General features: G+C 44.3%; 1 protein-coding gene across 1 annotated transcript in view; it reads left to right on the forward strand.

Moving 5' to 3' along the window:
* Positions 1 to 15,960, forward strand: part of Rxfp2 (relaxin family peptide receptor 2) — a 63,528-nt gene that overhangs the window by 35,388 nt on the left and 12,180 nt on the right. The window contains exons 10-16 of the mRNA XM_021162802.2: positions 2,071 to 2,142; positions 2,908 to 2,979; positions 6,149 to 6,220; positions 6,330 to 6,401; positions 10,021 to 10,092; positions 12,570 to 12,799; positions 13,454 to 13,864. Coding sequence (XP_021018461.1) covers positions 2,071 to 2,142; positions 2,908 to 2,979; positions 6,149 to 6,220; positions 6,330 to 6,401; positions 10,021 to 10,092; positions 12,570 to 12,799; positions 13,454 to 13,864 — 1,001 coding nt within the window. The remainder of the gene's footprint in view (positions 1 to 2,070; positions 2,143 to 2,907; positions 2,980 to 6,148; positions 6,221 to 6,329; positions 6,402 to 10,020; positions 10,093 to 12,569; positions 12,800 to 13,453; positions 13,865 to 15,960) is intronic.

Consider the following 15,960-nt stretch of genomic DNA (forward strand, 5'->3'; position numbering starts at 1 on the left):
ACGCAGCAAACCACAGTTCTCAACCATTTCTAGGCTCATGTGCTTCTTGAAGCTGGGAAAGTCTTCCTCCGTCATTCCTTTAGCTAAACTCTAACATTCCCTTTCAACGCCCAGAATATCACCCTCGGAATGCATTGGTCTGCTTCAGTGAATGCCTATGTGTTTCCAGCCACAGGGATATACCATGCCCAATCAGGACTGAGACCATGCCTACCATGTGATAGGTGACCAGTCAGCTTTTGTTAGATACTTGTGCTAAGCCACTCCCACTCTTTCTTGCCTTATAACTAATACCTACTTGAGAGTCTCATGGCTTCACCACCACCCACTATTCCCTGCCTCGTGTGCCTCCCTCATACGTGTCAGGTGGAAACAGAGGGGTCAGAAGTTCAAGGCCACTCTCAGCTACATAGGCTGAGGCCAAGCTCGACTCCATAAGACCTAGTCTCAAAAATACTTAGGAATTTAACATATTCATTTATATACTGGGAAACAGAAAAGAGAAGGGGCGGGTAGATCTCACAGATGAGGCCTAACCGGGTTGTTTAACAAGGCTCTGCCTCAAAAAGAGAGAAAAAGACAAGAAATGGTGGTGCACACCTTTAATCTTAACACTCAGGAGGCAAAGGAAGGTGGATCTCTGTGAGTTTGAGGCCAGTCTGATCTACATAAGAGTTCTAAGCCAGCTAGGCCTATATAGTTAAATGAGACAGAGACAGACAGAGAGCAAGAGACAGAAAGAGAAAGACAGAGACAGAGACTATTAGAAAAACTAGTTTAAAATTTTGCTTTCTTTTCTCACCCCCTGCCTCATTACACTGCTAAAAATGAGAATTACAGAGGTTCTTGAGGCCATTCCGAGTGTGTAGGATGGCAGCTGTGCCAAGGGTCCAGCTGGCAGGAAGCAGTGTCCCCACGAGGGCTCTCTGGAGTCCTGAGGACATTTCTGAACAGCTCAAGGAGGGCATCCTAAGAGAAGCTTCTGACCCAGCATGTCTGCCGGGGAGCCTGGGAGTCTACGCGTCTAGAAAGTTCCCTGGCTCTGAAGCTGTGCCCCTGGCACACGCAGAGTAGTGCTATATTGGGCATCAGCCTCTCCGTGGAGGTCCGGGTAGAAGAGGCCTACATACGCTTTCATATCACACAGACCAAGATTCATGTCCTAAGTCTGGTGAACAGTCTGTGCAGGACAATGTGGGCTCAAGCTTCACCAAGATACTGATTGGCATGGGGTCAGAATGTGGGGCAGTGGTCCAGATTGCCACATGACACTTGAGTGTCTGGCCTTTGGACTCAGAAAGATCTGATGGGGAAAGACTGTTCTCTGACACTTACCAAGTGTACGGCGAGCTGGACATGATAACCCCAGCCTCCCAGAGGCCTGGCTCGTGTGTTGAATGGGGCATAATGATGCCACACCCTGCAGGAATGCTTCATAGACACTGGAGTTCTACCAGCCCAAGGGAGGGGGACTAATGAAATCCAGCATATAGCATAGTGTCTTCGTCTTTACTGTCACCAAGGCTACTTATAGGAGAGCATTTATTTTGTCCTTACTTTTCCAGAGGGTCAGAGTCTATGGTGCAGTGTGAAGGTGGCAGGCAGCAGGTGGCCAGAACAGCAGCTGAAAGCTCACATCTAGAACCCCAAACAGGAAGCAAAGTGGCAAGAGTCTTTTGAAACCTCAATACCCAACCCCCAGTGACATACTTCCTCCAGCAAGATCACACCTCCTAGTCCTCCCCCTAAGAGCCACCTACTGGTACCAAGTATTCAAATGACTGAGACTCATTCAAACCACCAAGGAGAGCTAACAGCATGGTGCCCAGCCAAGAGAGATACTCCCACCCCAAATATCTAATGGTCCTTCCCTTAGGTTTATTATTGTTGTTGTTGTTTTATCATCAGTTGGAAAGAAAACAGAAACCATATAAATTATAGAAAGCCCACCAACATTAGGAAAGATGCCAAAAATAGACTAGAATTAAGGAAAGAAAAGTTCAGAACTGTTCTATCAATGAGAAGCATCCATTAGCAGATGATTTATACAATGGTGTCTGTGGCTTTCAGGGATCTGGCAAACAATGGAATAAAGTACGTAACGAACTCCACCTTCCTCACGTGCGACTCGCTCACGGTTCTGTAAGTACACGTGCACTTCGGTACGAGAGGCCCGTAGGTTGGGAGAGTTGAGGAAAAGGATGACCCTGGATTTCAAAGTACGGCTTTGTGTCCAGCCTTGATGTGAATGTTCAGTAATGGAAAAGGGGCAAAGAATGATGTGTTTATTTGCCGTGAAATGAAATCGCTTTACTGCACAGTGGCTAGACTCATCAACTGGGTCTGTGTTCTTGAAGAAAGTGGGAGCAATTTACTGCATTCCGATTGGTCATAGACTCTGACTGACAATTCTGATGGCTGTTCGTGCCTGTCCTGGGGGCGGGGAAGGGCAGGTGAACTGGCCAATCGGCACCTTGTCATTCCTGCTATAAGAAACACAACTAGTTTGTGTTTCTGGCAGTTGGAGTTTTCTGGGGATAGCAGGCACTCAGCAATGCTTGTTGATTCCACAGGTGACCAGAGAAAAATAAGGAAAAAGAAAAATTTCTAAAAAGACAGTTTTAAGAATGATCAGAAACCAAACAAGGTGTAACTTCTCAGACCACCCTCGTGCTTGGAGCTTCTCCAGCAGTGCTTCCTGAGGGACTGAGGGACTGGGTATCCTCAGGAGCAAAGTTTTCCTTGGCTCGGGTTACAAACCAGAAAACTATCCCATTGAGCCCTCAAAGGAGGCTTATTCAATTGCACTGTAGTGAGCGGTGGCATCTCCCAGCAGGAGATTGGGACAGCAGACAAAAACAAAAACAAAAAACAAAACCCAGTGCTGACTCTCACCATGTTTTTCAGGTTTCTGCCTAGAAATCAAATTGGTTTTGTTCCAGAGAAGACATTTTCTTCATTAAAAAATTTAGGAGAACTGTAAGTAGCATGGTCTACTAGGAAGAATATGATTGCTCTCTTCCAAGATTATTAATCTAAATGATGAGGGAGACTTTCTTTCTACTTGGAACAATCAAACTTCTGTAGACTGTTAGACACTAAAAAACAATCAAGGAAGCACACATGATCCTGACATCAAGAGCACATTACAGTCATGTGCTGGGATTGATAGAGGAGCCAGGCCGCCCTACCTTCTCTGCCTATTTTCCTTGGGTCAATGTCATGTATATGTGTGTTGGGGACGAGGTGAGCTTTCTGCAGCCTCAAACACGTGGATGGTATTTATCTAATGGCTGCTATGGCTAACTCCCAATGGATGCCAGATGAAGAGCGACTTGATTGATGTGTTGTTAGCTGATTGTATCTGACCAGAGGGATGGTTATCCGGAGTGGTTAGCAGGTGAAGCACATCAGATACCCTGCATGTCGGATATTTACAATACAATTCATAATAGAAGCAAAATTACAGTTGTAAAGTAGCAATGAAATAACTCTATGGTTGGGGTCACCACAACAAGAGGAACTGTATTAAGAGGTGTCAGCAGTAGGAAGGTTGAGAACCACGCTATATGGCTTTCAGTCTGCAGCAGAATGGATGCAGACCTGGATTCAGGGAGCTACCTAGCATTAGATCAGTTGCCCTGGGCACAGGTTCGGATAGCAGAGAGCGCGGATGGAAGCAGACTCTGGGTGTGCGTGAATGCATGTGTGCTTACTCTTTGTCCTCCCTGGGGATTCAATTGGTCCCAGCAAGCACTGTACTGTCACGGGAAGCCCACCCTACTTGGCTGCAGTCCACCACATAGAATGCTAAACAGCAGTTTGCTGCAAATGTGCTTATTCTAGCTAGAATTTTCCATCTTAATGATAATAGTGGCCACCCCAACAGCCAGTCCTAAGGTCGGTTTCCTCTTGCTCCCTCCTAAGGCTAAATGTTCTCAGACCCTGATCCCTATTAGTGACTCCGAGAAGCCCCCGCCAGCCCTCACATGGTTCATGTGGACACCTCCCTCCTAACTCTTTCAGTAACTGTCACCCTGTCATCTCAAGCACTGCATCCGCTCACCTGCTCGATTCTCAACCGTCAGCATCCATCGCAGAGGAGACTGGTTCAGTGCAGGTTGCCGGCCCCCTGGGGTGGGTGCCTGCAATATGACATTTCTAGAAACATCCCCCATCCCCCGCCCACATGATCTCAATGCTTGTGCACGGCCCTCATATCTTCCACCCAGGGACCCACGCATTTCCTCTCCAACTCCCCATATAGTTTTGTCTTCCACTCATGCTGAGTCACTTGTAGGTGTCCCTGAGGATGGTAGCCAGGGCCATGCTTTTTCTAGTCATGCTTTACTCTCACCTGAAAAGTTGTACTTCCTTTACTAAACCTATAAAACCAAACCCTTCGCCTGTCTTCTAGCACTTCCTAATTTCCATAAACCTGGACTGATGGCTCCACCCCTTGTCGTTCACGTTTTATTTTGTTGTTGCTGCTGTTGTTGCCCCCTCCTCCAGCCCTCTCCTCCTCATCCCAGCGCACTGCCACCCCGGATGTGCGGGAGGGAAAATTCCCAAGGAAGTCCCAGGTAGCAGCGAGGCAGACGCCCCCGCCCAACCTGGCGACCATGGTGACTCGACGTCTTCCCAGGCTTCAGGGCTGTTGTTGTTTTTCCCTTCCCTTACGATATAGATTACTTGTTCGTTTTCTGCCCCTGTCACAACATAGCTGAGGCTGGGTGCCTTTATCAAGAAAAAAGGTTTGTTAAGCCCACGGTTTTAAAGTCCAACACCAGTCAGATTCACCAGTTCAGCCTCTGCTGTAAACATGATAAGGACGTACACAGAGGCTGCACGGTGAGATGGGATGCCAAAGAGATAGTCACAGGTCAGACCTGCTGGGGTTCTTCTCTTGCAGGAGCTATCCAGGATCCCACAATATTTTCTGAGGGTATCCATCAGTGGCCTACACACTCCTCACTGGGCGCTTCCTCTTGAAGGCTCCACCATGGCAACGCTATAGATCAAGCCTTCCATACATAACACCTGGGGACAGACCATGCCCAAACCTTAACCCTGGCTGTTACTTTAAGTAAACTTTTCTTAAAGGGAAAAACCTCTATAGTTATTTCTAGCCAGCCAGCCCATATCTACTGCAAGATATCAACAATAGTTAAAATTTTATACTTTGGCATCTGCAGAGATGGCTTAGCAGGTAAGAGCACTGGCAGCTCTTCTAGAGGACCCGTGTTGGGTCTTAGCACCCACATGGAAACTTTCAACCATCGGTAGCTTCTGGAGGATCTGATGCCCTCTCCTGGTCGTCATGAGAACTGCATGCACGTGGTATGCATGTATCCAGGCAAAACACCCAAAAAACAGTTGTTTTTTTTTTTTTTTAAGTTATTTTTCTTCATCCTTAATTAGGCGATTGTACACAGGTTTAATCCTTCCTTAACACTGTCTCTACTCAGAGATGTTCCAGACCCTCCACAGATTTGTGTCTCCAATTGCAACAGATCTCTTTGCCGCAGTCTCTAGACTCTATACTATGACTCTTTCTAGATTGGACAATGGTATATCTCATTAGAACAGAACTATATAAGAATGCATTTAAGCTACCATCAAATGTAGCTCAGTGGAAAGGCACTTGACCAGCATGCACGAGGTCTAAGGTTCAATCCCCAGTAATAGGGGCGGGGTATATTTAAAATATATAAATTTATCTACTCAGGATTGTCTGAGCAGCTAGTGAGTGGCTGACGCCCATTTAGATGGAATGCAGTATAAATAGAAGATTCAAGACCTGACCTCAAAAAGATCAGCTGGATAAACATGTGGAATGAGTGGGAATCACACAGTGTACTCCAAAGAGGAAAAGAGTTAGAGATCTCAGAGGCAGAATGTGCTGGCAACAGGGTGAGAGGAAATTCCAGACAGGAACTGGATGAGCAAGATGCTACATGGTCTGCCAGCGATGGAAATCAATCCCCTCACTGACTCATGGGGTCTTGCCATGTCATGAGTTCGCAGCCTGGTTGGACTGGACTCGTGTTTTCTCTTGCATCGAGTGGGAAGACAGTAACGGTGGGGAGAGACATCCCTGACACTTATCCCCAGTGTAATTGTGTTTGGTTTTCACTGTCATCAACAGGGACCTGTCTAACAATATGATAACAAAACTCCCAGTCCACCTTTTCAGCGACCTTCATCTTCTCCAGAAGCTGTAAGTTCCCCTGTGTCATCATCAGATTTAAGTGGCAACATCTCAGCCTTCCAAAATAATAATAACAGTCATACTTATTATCCCCTCCCTTCCTCTAATGGTAAATAAGGAACCTGTCATCCAACCCTCTTCTGTATGTCCACAAGAACCAGTTTGGAAGTCTCAAACAACTTCAGTCTCTGTAAGTAAAGCATGCTAATTGTGCCGGTTACCATGGTAGGGAGGCTATCTTGCTTAGAGACAAATTTGATTCTTAGTGGGTGTTTCTCATGCTGGGGCAGGCATCCCAGGAGGGGTGTCCAGGGAATCCTGACCACCACTGTCCACTGTCAATTATGAACTAAGTCATAGCAAAGCTGCTGTTATGGCCACTTGGTTGTATAAAAAGCCACTCTGTGTTTGAAATTGCATATACATCCATCCAGAGAACTGTGCTCAGAGGGAAAATCTAATCATGATCTTCGTGAAGAATTAAGTATGTAGTAACTTTGTTTTGGAAAAGATTCACAGACATAAATTCTCTAAGACTTTCTTTCTTTTCCTCTGTCCCATCTCCTTTAAGAAATCACAGGATAAAGATAGATCCTTACTTTTTAATTAACAAGAACATTCCCACAAAGACAAACATTCAAACAATTTAGTGTTGTTTGGGTATTTTACAATTTCAGCCAATTTAGTTCCAGTGTTACCAAAACTCCTGCCAATTCCTCTTTATAAATGTTGTGATTCCTTCCCCCTGGGTGACCATCTGTTGGCTAAAATGTATTTGTCTTGACCCAAAACCATATTATATTACCTATTTCAGCCTGACACAGTTTTTTTTTTTTTTTGACTCCAAAGACTGATGTTTTTGTTTTGTTTTGCTTGTTTAAAATGTAGGGCTTTTGACTGTTTAATATTCTGAGACAGGGTCTCCCACAGCATGGGCCAACCTCCAGCTTAGTATGCAGTTGAGGGTGACCTTGAACTTCTGACCCTCCTGCCTCCACTTCCCAAGTGCTGAGGTCACTGGTTTGTTCCACTACACCAGAGACAACATTAAATATCACACTCCTTTTTGTTAAATAGATTTCTATTTCTAGTCTAATAGACATCTATTTAAAAACACATGATTTAGCAGTCCTTTAGTCAGTGTCAGTGGGCACCCACTGATGGGCAGCATGGTCTTTGTTTTTAGGAAGCTTGAGTGTAATTTATAACCAAAGTCTATAAATATCATGTTGTGATTGTTTTAAAGACTTAATATTTATTTGTGGTGAAGGTGTAAGACCCCCGAAGCTGGGCCTCGGCTCAAGTCCCCGGATGAGCTGGCCAGCACCCCAATGACCCGAGAGAAAACCACACCTGATGCAAACTGCAAGAGGTTTTATTGTCAGCTAGCTGAGGATGAAGTCCCTCTGCCGTGCAGGGCAGGGAGTTCAATACCCCTCCCCCCCAACGGTGACAGTAGGGGGCTTTTAACAGCTAGCTGAGGAATTGGGAGGAGTTGGAAGGAGAGTTGGGAGGAGTTGGGAAGAGTTAGGAGGAGTTGGGAGGAGAGTTCTTCTCTTCTGGGTGTCCTTGGTGAAATTTACAGGGCAGGAGTGGGGAGTGAGTTCTTTCTGAATTTTTTTATCTCTGTGTCCTCAGCACAGGAAGGCAGGCATCTCTGGTTGTAAAGTATAGAAACAAAAAGGCTTTTTGCTGGCTATAGAGAACAAAGAGCTTCTTTCTGGCTGTATTTTTAGAGATCAGGGAAAACAAGCTTGGGGAACATCCAGGGGCTTTACCTTCTAGGTAGAAACGCTCTTAAGTCGGGGTCTCACAAAGGCAGATATGTGAATATGCACACCAGCAGCTTTGGAAGCCAGGGGAGGACACTGGCTCTCTGGAACTGGAGTTACAGACAGTTGTGAGCCACCTTGTGTGTGCTAGGAAGTGAATCTGAGTCCTCTGGAAAAGCAGCCAGTGCTCTTAACCACTGAGCTAGCTCTCCAGCCCTAACCTGCTGTTAAGTTAAAACAGCCAACTTCTGGCCTTCAACATGATTCTTCCCTAGATAGACAATGTCATCATAGTTCATTATAAAGACTCAACTGCATGGGACTGTTTTCCTCCCAGCCCCAAGCTCCCCAGAATAATGACTCAAAATATATTTACAAAGATCTAGGCCATAGAGCTAGGCACGTTCCATGACTAGCTAATAATTTAAAATAACCAACTTACACTACTCTACATTCTGCCACGTAGCTGGTTACCTCTGCTCGACTACCACACGTCTGTACACCTCACATTTTCCCCCTGCGACTCTTCCCATGCCTGGCTCTATCCCAGAATTCTTTCTGCCTACCGGAAGTCCCACCTTCTGTTCTACCTTTTCTTATAGGCCGTAAGTTTTTTGATTGACAGGTGATGCATCCGTACACTACACAAGATATTCACTCTGCTCTGAATTCCTTGCACAACGCAGTCCTGTGTAAGAATGTATTTAAACCGCTGGGGAATGTAGAATGCAGACCACTTGACCCACATGAGGTGCTAGGTTCACTGCACCATATTTCTAAAAAGAAAATTCTCCCGCCGCTGTCTGATCCCTTTCCCAAGTAGTAACTGTTAGGTACGCATTTCTCTCTTCATTCTCTCACTTATTTATTGTCTAATTGTTTGTTTCTAAGACTCACTCGAATACATACCTCACCAACACTAACTGGACATCAATTCAGATATTGGACATCCTTACATACAAGCTGTAGTGACCCCTGTGCTACAGCAACCACACAATCCACATAAAATGTCAGTGGTGATTAGCAAATAAGAAAGCTGAAGTGTTCTCCAAGAGAGGCCACATGATGATTTTGTAGTATCAGCATCTCTTCACGTTTTAATCCTGTTCTAGCGAGTAAAGGAACTCTTCTGCGAAGGAGCCATGGAGCCAAGGAAAATTTAAAAAAAAACATATTGCAAAAAAAAAAAAAAATCTTTATTTGGGTCCGCTAAAAGCACCAGGATAAACCCTGCTTTTTAACGGTGTCTTTCAAGCACGTTTGCTGCAAGCAGGAGGTTCTCACTGCCTTACACTCCCCTCTCCCCGTTTGCTTCTGGAGAGTTCTGTGTCTATTCCTGTACACTGTCCTGAAGGGATCTCTGAGACCCAGACCTTCCGAAGTGCCTGGATAAACTCAGAATGTCCAGGGCTCTAACCACCGAGCCATCTCTCCAGCTAACTCAGAATGCCCGGATGCCTGCTGGTCCCTCTGGGGTCTTAGTAAATAATGTTTCTGAGTACCATCTTCCCACTGCCTCCCGGGTTCCACTCCAAAGGCCAGGGAGAAATGAATATTCAAACCCAGATTCCCATCAGACTCACTTTAATGATGTTTTCAGATTGGAAATTCTAGCTATGAAACCCTTAAACTTCCATGTCAGTGCTGATTAAATCAAAGTATAAAAATAATGTTAAGCTCACATCAGACACTGCTGCCATTTGATCGATCGATTATTTATTATTTCTGGAGGTGGAAGCTAGAATCTTGTGTTTGTCCGGCAAGTATGCAACCATTCTCTCAGCCCCTTGCCATATCAAAACCAGTTTTATATTAAAACCTAATTCTGCATCTAAGTGACACAAGAGCTCCCACATTCAGCAGATGTTAATATTAATAATTTTTTCTCTAAATGCCTACTGTGGAATTTTTAGCCATATTTGAATTGGTAACATAAAATTTCAAAGTATTAGATTTTAGATATGACCAAAAAAAAAAAATGAAATGGTTTCAAAGTTTAATCCTAAAAACGTGAAACCTATTGTATATATCTTCCAGAGACCTGGAAAGGATAGAGATTCCAAACATAAACACAGGAATGTTCCAGCCCATGAAGAACCTTTCTCACATGTATGTATGTTTGAAGGGATGGAGGGAAAAGAAGGCATGGTGAATTAATTCTAATATTCTCATGCTCAACTGTCTAATTATCACTGAACTGTGTTTGTATGCAACAAACGTCTTCTTTCCTATTGAGAACTTTTTAATTTTGTCACCTTTGGTCCCTGTTCAAATAGAGTTCAATATAATGATGTGCCGACATGAATGACCCTTCTCTCTGGAAACACGATGTTTACCCAATTGAGGCCCAATAAGTGATCAGGGTACCAGAATGCCACACATTACATCAAATGAAGTCACTGGCTAAAGGGTACTCAGGAGACCTGGAAACATTAATTCACTTCACATGAATGAGCAGTCGGCTGCTCTCAGATATGGGCTATGTAGATTCCAGGTGTTGTTTCTCTTATTAAAAGTGCACTGCAAATGGAGGTAATTAATCTTTATCGGTTTTGTTAAGTCACTTGCATATATATGGCTAAAGTGCACTGTGTAAGCTGTGTTCATATATGTGTTTATTTTTAACGTGACCATTTCTTTATCAACTGTATATGATCTATATGTTCCTGATTTCAAATTTAACCATTGTCATCCACAAAAATAGGGAGAAATCGATGTAAGATCCCAAGTTGGGTGCAGCCAGTCGATGAGAGTGTTGAGGTGAATTCAGGTGCTCTTTGGGGACAACACTTTGGCTGTGTCTGTGCAGGGGGCGTGGTGCCTAAGAGACAGGTGTTCAATGCGTATGCGCGTGCTTTTGCTCATCCCCCTTCCTGTGGCACCATTAGATAAATAATTCATGAGGCCGCTCTTTACATGCTGCAGGCAGACAGCGAGTTTGTCCTAGGCTAGAGAGATCCGGACGTTTGTGAATTTGGTGAAGCTGGCGTCTGAATGCCAAGGTCATGGAGGGACCCACAGCAAACAGGAAAGCAACAACAAAAAGAGCTAGCTTAGCTACATCCCTGATGAACAACCTGCTCTCTTCTCCTTCCTTGACCTTCACTTGTTGAAACATCCCTACCTCCTCACCCCATCCCCCCACCCCACCCCCACTCCCCATCCTGCCTGCCCCTGGTCACAGTGGGAGAGCCAACATGGCTTTCTCTTTCTGAAGACACTGAGTATAATGGAGTCCTAAAAGAATCAAGTTTGTGCCAGGTGTCCCGGGTAGGAAAAGAAACCGATGACGTCAGATGTCACGGTCCTTTAACTGGGTGCCAACAACTCTAAGCTGCTTGGGGTACAGTTTGCTTTGTATGTCTCCGAGACACCCAGCACTCAACAACCCATCATCCTTAGATAGGAGGCGTTCGTTGAGTCCTTAGCATCCTGCGGGCACGGAGTAAGGTTGAGGACTCAGTGATGAGAGAGAGGAAGAATGTGCCAGAGTACTTTTCACTTAGCTTTGAAGTCAGACTAAATGAGCCAGTAAGTAAATTTCTATTCATCCCATGATGATACGTGAAATAAAGTAGAGATAGATGAAGGGTTTGGATAGTCAGTCACGTGGCATTTGAGACAACCGAATACATCCGAAGAAAAGGGAGAGTAAAGGCTCCCCGAGGGGCCTGGATCTGACTTGTGCAAGATTAGAAGGCCACTGCACTTGCGTGGAAGGAGGCCGGGTAGCTAAGGATGGCCAGGCACACAGTCTCCAGAGGGCTCCACATAGTACCATGGAATCTACTGGTGCGGAAACTGAATTCGGAAATGGCAAAAATATATTCAGCTGGGGGGCAGGGGGAAGAGTATTCGAATGAACTGCAAGACACAGTGGAAGATGACAGAACTCGCGCTGTGGGAGAAAATCTACACATACATGTTTAGGGCGTGGCCCTAAAAACCTAAAGAGCTGGCCCTCACCAACCATCAAGAGTTCCCGTGCCCAGATTACAAAAGCACTGGCCACAAACAAACCTCCATTTCCCTCTAGAAATGAAACTCTAGTCCTTTCAAAGAAACTCTGATATAAACCCTGTGTTTAAGGTAACTGCTTCTCCTCTCAGCCCCAGCAAGACTCAATACTCCTAGTCTCAGACTCTTCCCCTTCAGCCAGCACAAGAAGAAGGCTAGATGCTCAGTGTTAATTGAGAATTTTTTTTTGTGAGTCGTACTTTCCCTACAGTAAAAGCCTGGGGTGTTGACTAGAGATCAATTTTTTTTTATATAGTGATCTACTTTTTAGAATACTCAGATCCAGTTTGGTCAGGGATGGTAGTAGAGCCCCCGGAACTTTCAGATCTAGAGTCCCCTGACCCTTGACTCCCTCCAGACACAGACACACACTTCTGAAGTCTGTGTCCCATACAGCGCTAGTCTTTCCAACAGCCCCACGTAGACCAGCAAATTACTGAAGAATGATAACACTTCACAATAACAAGTCAACTAGCCAAGTGCCAGCCCCTACTCCCACCTGTAGCCCTGGTAGGGGTTCTGGAATCACTGCTGCCAAATGACTCTCTCTTTTTCTCCTTTGACTTCAGTTATTTGAAAACCTTTCGATACTGCTCCTATGTCCCCCATGTCCGAATCTGTATGCCGTCGACTGATGGTATTTCTTCGTCTGAGGACCTCTTGGCTAACGGTATCCTCAGAGTGTCTGTCTGGGTTATAGCTTTCATTACCTGCGTTGGGAATTTCCTTGTCATAGCCGTGAGATCTCTCATTAAGGCTGAGAATACGACTCACGCTATGTCCATCAAAATCCTTTGTTGTAAGTACGCTTCTTGTATAAATGGAATGTCTTCTATGAGGTGATATGTATGTGATGCACGTGTGTGTGTGTGTGTATGTGTGTGTGTGTGTGTGTGTGATGTGTGTACAGGTTTTTATATTCAACAGATATCCTTCAATACAAATTAGCTTCAGTGGGCAAATATTTTCTAGATGTAAATGAATTGTTCTTTATGATTTTAGGCTACAAGCTCTTAGCATGAAACACAGCCCTGGGAATCACATCTTAGAAATGAAAACACCAGTCAATGAGTGGGAGATGGAAGATGGAATAAGTTTTGAGATTTGTAAACTAAATGTAATTTATTATTAATTTCAATTACAAAAGCCCAAATGCTTGAGACAAGCTCTGATTCTCCACTCCTGCCACTGTCAAGAAAAAGATGGGCAGATATTAGTGTTAGTCAAGAATATTTTGTTAACTATACTAGTAGTACATATTTTCATTTATATACTACCTCTCAGAAATTGTTACCCCTTTCCAGCCTTTTAACTGGAAAATGAATCAGATCCACTGGCTAGTTAGTGGTCTAGCAGGTTGTTACACTGGTTCACTTAATACAGGAAGAAGGATCCAGGAAATTAAAAGGAGAGATGCTGAACGCAACTGTCTTGGGCTGCTTGGCTCCTGTAGGTGCCGACTGCCTGATGGGGGTGTACCTGTTCTCCGTGGGCGTCTTTGACATCAAGTACCGAGGGCAGTATCAGAAGTATGCGCTGCTGTGGATGGAGAGTGTGCCCTGCCGCCTGCTGGGCTTCCTGGCCACGCTGTCCACAGAGGTCTCGGTGCTGCTGCTGACATTCCTGACGCTGGAGAAGTTCCTTGTCATCGTATTCCCTTTCAGCAACCTGCGCCTGGGCAAGCGCCAGACTGCTGTGGTCCTCGCCAGCATCTGGGTGGTGGGATTTCTCATAGCGGCCATTCCCTTCACCAGAGAGGATTATTTCGGCAACTTTTATGGGAAAAATGGAGTCTGCTTCCCACTTCATTATGACCAAGCAGAAGATTTTGGAAGTAGAGGGTACTCCCTTGGGATTTTTCTAGGTAAATTTCATCTTTGATTTCACAGAGACACCACCATCTTTCTAGAAATGACACAAAGCATTCGATGTACATCTGTTCCCTCTGAAAGCAAACAAAGTTCCTGGCATGCATTTTGTAGGTTTTTTTTCTTTTAATTAAACTTTTTATTGCTGAGATTTAGTGCGGAACACAAAGACACACTCTCAGGATCTTTGGGTGATTTTTTTTTTTTTAATTGCTCCTTGTTCTTTTTGCTATTCATTCATAGTGAGTATGACCTGGAAAAAATCTAAGTTAGTGCCCAGTCCTGAAACACTACCAAATTACTCAAACTCCTTTTAAATCATTTTAACAATGTAGTTATAATTTAAATAAATATTAATAAAATTCTGTAAACTGACGAGCAGATTATCTAAACACCCACAGATTTATTGCCTTTTGTAAGCATGGCTCTTGAGGCCCCTCAATGCAAATTCTTCTCAGCTTTCTTAATTCCCTGATTTTTTTTTCCCTTAGAAATGACGGTCTTGTATTTTCCATTATAAGTAAATGACAGTCTTAGACCTTAATATTAATGTTTTAAATTGTGTAGCCTGTCTTAGTTCTGCTTGGAATGATGGCTCTTCCCACAGCCTTTCTTTACCTAACACACATCATTTCATCTGCTTCGTCTCCTCTCGTCCTCCTCATCGACGACTCCTTGATGCTTTATCAAAAATACTTTTCCTCTGCCTTCTGCCACTGCCAGTCTCTGCCCACTGCTGTTGCCGTCATCTGAGACCTCGCCTCTGCACCATATTCTTACCCGCTCCCGCTGCGACTGGCACCACAGTCCCCCTCCTCACATGATCTGTTCCACAGCCCTGGCTATGAACTCAGCCCTTTCCCTCTAATCAGAAACCCACCAATATCCCAAACTACTCTCAAAGTCAAGTTTAAATGGTTCGATTAAAACCATCCTGGGGAGGCCCTAGCCTCTGTTCCCGTATCTCCTTCTCTGGAAATCAAAACTCTGTGTTTACATCATTTCGTTGATTCTCTTCAGACGTCAGTCCTGTTTGACAGCCATATGTTCATAAGTGTGTTCCTCCAGGATCCTATAGGCTCTTTAGGCTTCCTCCAGACTCATTTTTCATATTACCTAGTGCAGATGATCTTCATAGAGACCTCCGACATATATGTGCCTGTGTAAATACATTCAAACCACCACTACGTACAAGAATTTACTGTGCATCTTCTATGACCTTGCACAATATTAAGAACTAGAGAGACAACACCCAGAGCCCTCACAGACACTGCAGAATGGACAGCGGGATGCAGACCCTCTGCTGCATCCTCATAGCACAGGCCGAAAAGCACCATGGGTAAAGAGTATAGGCTATCCACATCTGAGGACAAGGGAAGGCTTCGAAGGAAGAATGAAGCCCCATCAATGGGGAGGCACAGCCAAGTGAAGACAGAGGATTATGGGTGGGAGCTGTGTTCCAGGAAAAAACGGTGGGTTCAAAGTGGACCCCAGCTCCAAGGGCCAGCCAGGCCCAGTTGAAGTGCTAAGGAAGTTGGATGTGGCTGGCTTCTATAGCTAAGGCGCGAGACTCTGATTAAGGCGCGAGACTCCATAGATTAAGCACCTACAATAGAATCATTTTATTTCATGCTAAGCTAAACTCTCTGACAAGAAGCCTCAGACAAACCAGTGTTATAAAATCCTATTGTATGACAATAGAGTGAGCCTGTGGACTAGGAAATGCTGTGGATAAAAATAACCTTGAATTTAAACTGTTTCCCCAGCCATTACCAGTTTTCCACACAGTCTAAATTCAGTTTAGGAATGTTTTTAGAAGCTCTGGAAATATATGCAAATTTTATGCTCATTAAAAGAAATTTGATAATCACTATTTTGGATTTTTTTTATAACAGCAAGAATAAAGCAAGTGAGAGAAACAAGAAATCGGTGTTATAGGGGGTATCTGTGAAACCATTTGGCCCCAAAAGAGTGATTCATTTAGTTGGATCTTTAACATTTTTATCTCTTTCCTAAATGGAGTTTGTTTAAAGGGTTCTGAACCACAGTAGTTTAAATTACTGTGGGCAAAAGTAAACAAAAAGAGCATTTT

This window comes from Mus caroli, unplaced genomic scaffold, assembly GCF_978045245.1.
Source record: "Mus caroli unplaced genomic scaffold, Mus_caroli_1 scaffold_4, whole genome shotgun sequence".
Classification (NCBI taxonomy): Eukaryota; Metazoa; Chordata; class Mammalia; order Rodentia; family Muridae; genus Mus; species Mus caroli.